The sequence below is a fragment of the Diceros bicornis genome, chromosome 25, assembly GCF_020826845.1.
Source record: "Diceros bicornis minor isolate mBicDic1 chromosome 25, mDicBic1.mat.cur, whole genome shotgun sequence".
NCBI lineage: Eukaryota > Metazoa > Chordata > Mammalia > Perissodactyla > Rhinocerotidae > Diceros > Diceros bicornis.
Genome location: NC_080764.1, coordinates 19,761,140 through 19,771,326, shown reverse-complemented (window position 1 = coordinate 19,771,326; position 10,187 = coordinate 19,761,140). Strand labels below are relative to the sequence as shown.

The window sequence follows — 10,187 nt, the reverse complement described above, 5'->3', positions numbered from 1 at the left end:
CTTCCACTTCTTGGCTATGGTGAATAATGCTGCAATGAACATAGGGCTGCATAAGCCTCTTTGGATTGTTGATTTCAGGTTCGCTGGATAGATTCCCAGTAGTGGGATGGCTGGATCATAGGGCATCTCTATTTTTAATTCTTTGAGGATAAATTACCATTTTTAATGAAGATTGTTATGATATAGAAGTTAAAGTGATCAGATTGCATTAAATTAGTGACATCTAAAACTTTTGCTCTTCAAAATCCTCTGATTACAAATTTCCACTGTTTCCAGCAGGAAGCATAAAAAGTATCATACTCCCTTTGTTTTTGGTAAAAACAAGCAGATATGTCTTAAATGCCTTGTACTATAACTTTAATTGACCTACTGTAATTTAATTACCAAACAGGTTGCAACTGGTCTATTTTGGACTTTTTTCCCCCAACAGCTTAATAAGGAATAATCTAATACTACTTTAATTTTTGGTTTGTTTATGTCACAGATTTGGTTCTCCAGGAAGCACTGGGATGGAGTTTAGTATTCAAAATGTTTATGAAGGAGTGCCCTTGGATCAAGCCCTGTGGAAGGAAAGGAAATGGGATTGAGCAGAAGTTCAGCTGCAAGGCAGGTCCAAAGACAGCCTCAGTCACCCCCGTGGGGAGTTGAGCTCCAACAGGGCCCCTCAGAGCTGCCCTCCTCCCATCTGTGTCATGCTGAATGGCAGAAGGTGTGGCTTCGGAGCAAGGTGCCGCTCGCTGAGGCAGTCCCTGCAGGAGCTGACAACTGAAGGCTGCTCGCCACAGCACTCAGCCTGGGGTGGCAAGCCTTTCCTTGGGGAATCTGGATGACATGTTTCCACGCCTGCCACAATGTGTATTTTTCACAATAGCCCTGAACAGAATGCCAACTGCTCTATCAATTACTTTTGTCCTGTATTTATGGACTCAGAAAAAGGTTGAAATGTTTGTTGTTAGCTTCCTAGGGCTGACATAACAAAATACCACAGACTGGATGGCTTAAAACAACAGAAATTTATTCTCTCACAGTTCTGAAGGCCAGAAATCTGAAATCCAGGTGTCAGCAGGGCCATGCTCTGAGACTCTGGGGAGAATCCTTCCTTGCCTCTTCCAAGCTTCCGGTGGTGGCTCTCAATCTTCTGTGTTCCCTGGCTTCTGGCTGCATCACTCCAATCTTTGCCTCTGTTGTCACACGGCATTCTCCCTGTGTATCCGTCTTTATGTAGCGTCTTCCTCTTCTTATAAAGACACCAGTCATATTGGATTAGGGCCCACGCTAATGACCTCATCTTAACTTGGTTACATTTGCAAAGACCCTATTTCCAAATAAGGTCACATTCACAGGTACTAGGGGTTAGGACTTCAACATCTTTTGGGGGGGGACACAATTCAACCCATTATAATATTTATCAGTTATTTATAAATATGTTTTATAAGAAAAATTAAATGCCAACATGATTTCTCAAATTTGGGGTAAAGACGTTGTGACAGTCCAAGTCACAATTGTTATAATTTTGTTATGTACACAATTCCAAAAGAATTCAAACTTTAAATATTTCAATTTAATTCAGTTTAGTACAAATAGTACTTTCCTATATTTAGAGAAATATTAACTTCATACCATAAGCATTCATTGTCAATGTCACTTTTATTACAGTTTTTTATAATGTCCATTTGCCATTATAATCAAGCTTATTCAGAGAAATAAACCAGAATTATAAGGGCAGGAGTCAGTGCAAATACTCTATTTCACATGATTTTCAAGACTAAATATCTATCAAACCACATTCGGGAAGCTGACGATACAAGCTTTGGCAGTTTTCAGGAAACACTGGTCAAACCATAATTAATCCTCAGTGCATCAGTTAATATCTACTGAGCACCTTCCCTGCAGTTAGCAATGTATTAGGAGCTTAAGAACAAATACTTTGACTCAAAAAATTTTAAAAATACATATTTAAGACTTAAAATACTATTCACAGAGTTCTTGGCAGAGTTGTATCTTGAGGTTTCTTCTCCTGAGAAATTTGAGGTTTGTGTTGTCTCTCTTTCAGTCCCAAAAGCTCTGTTTTGAGTTCTCCACGCTTTGGTGGAATTTCAGGTATTGTCTATAAAAAAAAAAATTAGGTATCAGTGCTTTCTTAGACTGTAGTTAAATGTGACCTGAAAGACTTCAAAGAAAGTAAAGAGTAAAAAAGAACAAGAACAAAAAGTCCCCTGCCATTCAATGATAAATCTTTATTGTGAGATAAAGGTCGATCTGAGTCCCTTTCTAGCCCTATATTTATATGACTCTGTCCTCGGGCTATGTCTTAAGAACTACAGGACTCACAGAGGGAGAGTTTGCGTCAATATCAATTGACAGATCACAAATTTGAATAAGGCTTTCCACGTTTGGAAATTCATTCCTGCACTATTTACTGACTCTCCACCATGTGCCTGGCACAGAAAACAGTTATCAGGAATCAATTCATTTATTCAAAAACAGTAAGTGCCAATTATGTGCAAAGCATAACGCAGTGAGCAAAAAAATACAAAACTGCCTTCAAGAAAGGTGGTCGGTAAAAGCCTGAAGGTGACTTTTTTTTGGTAACAGCTTTAGTGAGAGAGAATTCACATACTCTACCATTCACCCATTTAAAGCGTACAATTCGATGGCTTTTACTATATCCACAAAGTTCCGCATCCATCACAATAAATTTCAGAACTTCTTCCTCACCCCAAAAAGAAAGCCCATACATACCCATTAGCAGTCACTCCCATTTCCACACCACCCTCCCCCTCACCAAGCCACTGCCCTAGGTAACCATTAATCTACTTTTTTCTATGGATTTGCCTGTTCTGGACATTTCATACAAATGGAATCATACAATATGTGGTCTTTTGTGACTAGTTTCTTTCACTTAGCATATTTTGAAGCTTCATCCATGTTGTCACATATATCAGTACTTCATTCCCTTTTAGGATGGAATAATATTCCATTATATGGATATACCACATTTTATTTATCCACTCATCAGTTTATTTATTTATCCACAATTTATTTATCCACTTTTTGGCTCTTATGAATAATACTTCTAAGAACATTCATGTCCAAGTTTTTGTGTGGATGTATGTTTTTATTTCTCTTTGATATAAACCTAGAAGTGGAATAACTGGGTCATAGAACTCTATGTTTCACTGTTCGATGAACTGCCAGACTGTTTTACAAAGCAGCCGCACCATTTTACATTCTTAACAGCACTGCATGAGGGTTCCAATTTCTCCACATCCTCACCAACATCTGTCATTAGCTGTTTTTTTTTTTAATTATAGCCATCATAGTGGTTATGAAGTGGTATCTTATTGTGTTTTGATTTGCATTTCCCTGATGGCTAATGGTGCTGAGAATCTTTTCATGTGCTTATTGTCTGAAAAGGTGACTTCTGAACAAAGACATGAAGGAAAATGAGACAGCCAGCCATGCAGATATTGAGGCATGTCTCAGGCAGATGGAACCAGAAACGCAGAGGACCTGAGGCAGGAATGTGCTTTGTGTTCAAGGAAAAGCGAGGTGGTCAACACAGCTGGTACACGGTGCTCCACGAGAGGTCAGGAGGGGAAAGGGGGTGCGGAGATGGGAAGTCACCGGAGAGTTTTGAGCAGAAAAGTGACATGACCTGACTCGAGTGTAATAAGGTGACAATGGTGGCTTTGTTGAGAATGGACTGCAGGAGAGCAAGGGTGGAGGGCAGAAGACAGGTCACGAAGGTAACACAATAACTGTGGTGAGAGAGAACTGACAGTGGCTTCAATTGGGCAGTAGTACAGGAGGTGGTAAAAAGGGTGAAATTCTGGATGTATTTTTCAAGTTAAGCCAATGGGATTTGCTGATACGCACAGTATGAGACAGGAGCTGAGGATGACGCCTAGGTTTTGGCCTGAACAACCAGAAGAATGGAGTCACCATTTATTGTGATAGGGAATACTTCAAGGAGAAGGGCAGGTCTGTTGGGGGAAGACCAGGAGCTCAATTTTGAACATGCTCACTGCACATGCAAGTGCAACTGTCAAGTGTGCAAGTAATAACCAAGTTTTAAGCTCAAGGGAGCGGTCCAGGCTGAAGTATATTGTTTTTGTATATAAATAATAACTACTGTTCTGAGCTTAGATGAGATCATGGAAGTGAAGGTAGACAGAAAAAAGGCATCAAGGACTGAGCCCTGTGGCCCACCAAGGCTGGGAGGATAAGGAGATGAAGAGGAACCAGCAAAGACTGAGAAGCAGCAACCAGTGAGGAAGAGGAACCAAGAGAGAGTGACGTTCTAGAAGCTAAGCGAAGAAAGTGTTTCAAGGAGAGAGTATTCTATTGTATCACACGCTACTGACAGGTCAAGAAAGAGGAAGACTGATAACTGACTCACAGGATTTAACAACATGGAGGTTATGGTGACTTTAAAAGGCATTTCAGTGAAGTATTCACATGCCTCCATCTCCAGGCCTTTGTGCATCCTGTTCTCTCCATCTGGAATGTCCCCTGCAAGTAATTCTTCCACATGGCCTCTCATATTGGCATTACCAAAATTCTTCTCCTTAGCCAAGGCCCACCTCAGTGACACCTCAAGGAAGATGAAATGTGTCACTCCCTCCATTCCATTCCTGCCACATGTTGTTTACCCATCTCTGACCAGAGTTAACCCATGAGGTCCTATATCGTAATGATTAGAGGCATATCTATTTCTATCAGTTATCAGTGTATACTGCAAGGTCCCTGAGGAAAGGGACCACACCTTAATCTCCTCCTTATTTCTTACAACTCTATGAGAATGCCCCTCATTATAAGAGGCAGTCAGAAAGTGTGCTGAAGGAACAAATCAACAGACTTTGCTCAGGACTCTTATAAACTCATAAGATTAGAGAAATGAAATCTTGAGTCAAATTACACAAAACCACAAGATTATTCTGGCATAGTTTCAATCATATCAGAAAACTTCAATAGCTTCTCAGCATCTAAGTTCGAACACCTTAACATGGCTCATGTTACCCTTCTATCTCCTAATGATTAATTAACCCTAAAGAAATAAAATAGTTTAGGAAAGACTGTGGGGTTTGTGGTCAGGATAACAGGAGAGGTAAGGAGGTAAGTGATGTGCTACACAGCACCATTCTCATTTTGAAATGAAGATGACTTTCTAAGAAATCAGTAACGGGAACTGGAATAAAAGCCAGAGTAACCTGTATGACAATTCCCTCTCTTAAAACCAGTCCTAAGATTTCGACATTTCAATCCCTTACTACAAGAAAAGAATGTAGCTTGTTTGATGTTCATTAAACTGTGCAAACTAACTAACTTAGAAGGGCCATTTTTTTCCCCAGGTCACAACAGGAAATTATGTGAAATCACAAAGCCCTATAAAATATAATCATAACATGTTTCAATTTTCTACAAAGTATTCACAACTACCCACTTACACACATACAAATTTGGAGTAACCTGAATTTCCAATACAGTATAAAGCTAAAATGACAATTTAACTTTTATTAAAAGAAAGATAGCACTTTTATTTACATACTAAATAAATAACCAATTTTTAAAAGACCAATAAGTCTTTTGGCATCAAAAGTTATCAATGTTGTTAGCTCAGGGCTGGTCCTCCTCACAAAAAAAAAAAAAAAAAAAAAAGTTATCAATGTTCTCAGAGGTTCTACGCAGCCTGTTATGTGTATATGGGCGTGTTTGGAGACAACTAAAATGAATGCTTTAAAATGAGTCCAGAGACTGTCTCTTTTGACCTACTATGCATTCAATAATAATAAGATTATAAATTAAAATAGAACAAGTAAATTAAAAATAAACTTTACAAGCAATTATTGACTGGCTAATAAACTTAAGACCTTGGTCACTTCTTGCCAGGAGCGCCCGTGGCAGGGTTTCTCATCCTCTGTCCCTGCTGCTTGAGTGCTTTAGACAGGACGCAAAAGGGGAGCTCAAGCAAGAGGCACACTCTATTCCACGACAGAGCATCCGCCTTGAGTCCTCGCCGCCTTTCCCATTCTGAGGAGCTGAGCTCGACAACTAGAAAAAAGCGCCCTTAATGCTCCTCCCTTAGGACAGCACTGAGCACAAGCCCTGGGCAGCCGTCTCCTCTGCTCTGGACTCCACTCAGACCTTCCAGCTGTCCGGACTGAGAGACGCCTGGGAAGACCGGTGGTTGTTCACAATTACCAGCAGTGGCAGTAATTACTGGAACAACACCAGCAGACGTAGGTGAAGAACACAAATTCCTTAAATGTGAGTAAGGCACACAGCATCCTACACACAGCCAGCCAGGCCTGGCCTTTAAGTCCCTACAGAGGTGGCACCACCTATGTCATCCCCCCATCAGGATGAGGTGGCCTGAGCCGCTTCAGTATGCCCGTTAGAGATTCTGGCTTCATGCTGCCTCCTCCCAAGGTCCCGGTAGCTGCTGGTAACAACCCTTACGCAATCCCACTTACAATGAGATGGGTGAATCAAAGGTCACCTTCCCACGGTCAAATCACAGGCATTCCTTCCTTCGTGAGGCCTGCCTGATATCTACTCCTGTGCCAGCTGGAGACTCAACTGTGTTTCTGCGGAAGGTTCTTACCCCTTTCTGTCTCCACTAAGTATCCTTGATGCTTCCCTAAAACTCAAAGAAGCAGTCTGAAGTGGTAAGAAGCAGCTACTGCAACCCTGCTGCAGCCCATACCACCCAAATATCAACAGGGGATTGATTTATATATGGGACATCTATATTATGAAAGACTATGCACTGGTCAGAAAGAAAAAAGACGATCAATATCAACAAACATCTTTTCATACAGATGTCACCAAAACAAGCAAGTAGCAGAGAAATGTGTATATGAACTCCTATTACATGGGGGAAAACACCCCAAAAATGTATGTACGTGTGTGTATTTAACAACAGTAAAAATCTGGAAGGATATACACCAGCCATCAATGGTAGTTATGTCTGAGGAGTAAACTGGAGAAAGGGGGTTGTAAGTGGGGGGATTTTTCACTTTTTACTCTACATACTTGAATTCAATTTGAATGTTTTACAAGGGTGTTGTATTATTTTATTAACGGAATCAAAAAAGAGAACACACTGAACAGAAAGCTTGGGCTTCAAATCCTCGCTAAGCTACGTGAGCTTCGGAAATCACCTTCACTCTTCAAAACTCACTTTCCTCATCAGAAAACAAGAATAAACACCTCCAAAACTGTAGTGACAATTAACTGAAATTAGTAACACAAATGGTTAGTTCTCTGTAAGTGTTGCCTGTGTAGAGACCAGGCAGAAATGACTGTTTCTTACACTGTGCTCCAAAGCACTCTATTCCCCTCTAGAGCACACTCTTGTAATTATTTGCACCATACTTCCTCTCCTCCACCTCCCCAAGAGTCTAACTCCTCAAAAGCACCTTTAATTCCTAGTTCCTAATTCCATGAATGCTTATTAAGATCAGTTTAAATGTCTCCCTCCTTTAAATGCCTACATTCACTCATTCTTCATTCAACACATATTTACTGAGCATCTACTACAGTCTAAGCTCTTTTCTAGTGGTTGAGATACAAGAGTGAACCGTACAGGCACAGTTCCTTCGTGGAGATTACATTCTAGTGGAGGAAACCTACAAGAACTAAACAAAGGAATAAAATAATTGCAAATTGTGAGAAGTGCTCTATGAAAACAAGACTGAGGCAGAATAGCAGAGGAGGAATCCTTTAGGAGCTGTCTAAAGGACTCTATTGCTGGAGGAGATATTTGAGCAGAGACCTGAAGTTGTGAAGAAGGAAATCAAGCCAAGATCTGGGAGAAGAGCATTCCAAGAAGGGAAGAAGCATGGCCCTGAGGTGGGGACAGGCTTGATGAGTTTGGGAAACAGCAAGGAAGCCCGTGTGGCTGCAACAGAGGGAACGAGGTGGGGCATGGCAGAAGATAGGGCCAGGGGCAGGCAGGCGCCAGACCGTGGAAGACCTTAAGACTGTGTGAGAGCAGGCCATGCACTGCCCTAAACGCAACGGGACGCCATGATCACTTCTGGGCCAGCGCAGACACGCTAACCGCGTCGGCAGCTGACTTCTGCGGCCGTGCGGGGACCGAGCGTCCCGGCGGCCAAGGCCCCGCGCACTCACCAGGTCGGGCCGGTAGTACCTGTGCACCGCCTCGGCGCCGGCGCACATGGCCAGCAGGCTGGCGGCGAACATTTTCAGGTAGGCGGCCCAGGGCACGCCCGCGGGCATGGTCGGGGCTGGACGGGCAGGGAAGCGGGCGGCGTGAGAAGGCTCCGCGCCGGGAAACGGGCCGCACGGCAGCGGCGGGGCGGAGTCGGCACGGCCGGGCCTCCCACGCCCGCGCCCCGTGTCCCCACTCAGGAAACGAGGGCGCGGAGGACGGACGCCCCTTCTCGGCCTAAGGTCAGCCTCAGGCCTAAGGCCAGCCTCCACTGGTCTCTCTGGGCGGGGGGGGCGGGCCTTCAGAATTTAAAGGCAGCTCTTGCGGAGCAAGCGGGAGGCCGACACCGGGTGGTTTCCCCGCGCCCCTTCAGTTCAAACTCTAGGAGGAGGAACCGCACTCCCCACTGGCCCTACAGGCACACCCCTGGAGAAGCTGTACCGCGGGGAGCACGGACGCTCGGCAGCCGCTGGAAGGCCGGGCGGAAGTGCGCTCGGCAACCGGAACGGACCGCCAGCGGGAGGGACCGAAAGAACAGGGGCTGGGGGCCGCGCCGGACGCGAAAGCCAGGGCACTGCCGGCGCCGGGGCGGGCACGTGACCCGGGCGGAAGTGGGACTTTGGGCTGAGCCAGTGTCTATTTTTTTAACCAAGTCTCAGTCTCTTCCCCTCCCCGGGCTGTTGTCGCGCTCATCTCTCTCCCTGCGGTAGGAGTTCCCTGGCAGAGGCCGAGTCTCGGGCTCGGAGCTGGCTGGACGATGGCCGCATTCGTCGTGTGGCACGCACTAGGAGACCGCTCGCATTTACCACCGTTAGGAGCGGGGGCAGATGGGACGCCGAGCCGTGCCGAGGTGAGGTCACCCCCGGCTGAGGGACGTTAACAGCACTCTCTGTGCTCGTGCCGGGCGTCCTCTGATACCTGAGGCAGAGCCACACCTGGACGGCTCTGCCCTCGTGCTGCGGAGCTACTGGAAAAGAGGGAACCTGAAATCGACGTCATTGAATCCATGCGTTTTTAGACTGTGCGTTGATTATGGAAGAGGAAACTGGAAATCGACGTCATTGAATCCATGCATTTTTAGATTGTGCGTCTTGTGTCTCTCTTCTTAGGAGGACACTGGCCGTTGAATTTAGGGCCCACCCTAATCCAGTTTGACTTCATCTTGCCTTGATTACATCTGCTAAGACTTTACTTCCAAACAAGGCCACATTCACAACTGTGAGGTGGACATGACTTTGGAGGAGACAGTATTTAACTCAGTACAAGCCCTTATGACCTACTCAAAACTTTTAAAAATATATAAATAAAAATTTAAACACTCACTGGAAAAAAAATGTTCAAGGGCTTATAAATTTTAAGAATAAGAAAAATCAACTCTTTTGAAGTCCAGAAAATCTTGTATGCACCTCTAAAATGAATGTTCTTTAAAGCTCCCTGACACAGATTTCTTCCTAAATCATTTGTTTGAAACATGTAGCTATTCCCCCATGCTGACAACACAAGGCCCCCTTTTACAAAATATAGGTTAAAGTATTCAAGACCTGTAATAAAAGCAATTAACTGAGTAGATACAGGAGAATGCTTGAACTACAGGTCTCCTCATTTGCTCCCTGTCACTTGGAAGAAAAGCCCTATTACAATGGCTTTTCAAACTTTTTTGTTCATGATTCACAGTAAGAAATACTTTTAACATCAGGATCCTATCTGTACACGTGTACGTGTGTATGTGTGTGTGTAACAAAAGTCTTACAAAACAATAGTTACCCTTATTACATATAAACACTCTGACACTTCCTCTTCTGTTCTGTTTCTTTTTTTATGCTTAATAAATTTCAGGACCCACTTGTGGATGAAAATATGCAGTTGGAAAAATCCCGCCCAGTCACAAACCTTGTTGACACTAAGATGTAACTGACTAACAGCATATTAGTTCAGAAGGAAGCAAGCTTACCTAGGTTCTTGAAAGGGAGAGGAGGTACTGGGAGGAAGAGGAAAAAAAGGTGAAGTG

At 43.7% G+C, this 10,187-nt stretch overlaps 1 protein-coding gene across 1 annotated transcript; it reads right to left on the bottom strand.

Annotated features, from left to right (window-relative positions):
* Nucleotides 1-994: 994 nt before the first annotated feature.
* LOC131421743 (ubiquinol-cytochrome-c reductase complex assembly factor 6) lies at nucleotides 995-8,340 on the bottom strand. The gene is made up of 2 exons (XM_058568543.1): nucleotides 8,140-8,340; nucleotides 995-2,107 (listed from the first exon to the last, which is right to left on the bottom strand). Exons 1-2 carry the CDS (start codon nucleotides 8,245-8,247, stop codon nucleotides 1,976-1,978), a joined length of 240 nt encoding a protein of 79 aa, XP_058424526.1. The 5' UTR covers nucleotides 8,248-8,340; the 3' UTR covers nucleotides 995-1,975.
* Nucleotides 8,341-10,187: the final 1,847 nt, after the last annotated feature.

Excerpts from the sequence above, each read along its gene's own strand:
- LOC131421743 (XM_058568543.1), bottom strand. The coding sequence starts at position 8,247 with ATGCCCGCGGGCGTGCCCTGGGCCGCCTACCTGAAAATGTTCGCCGCC. Across the intron at positions 2,108-8,139 it reads GGTACTACCGGCCCGACCTG|ACAATACCTGAAATTCCACC; the intron begins GTGAGTGCGCGG and ends TTTTTTTTATAG.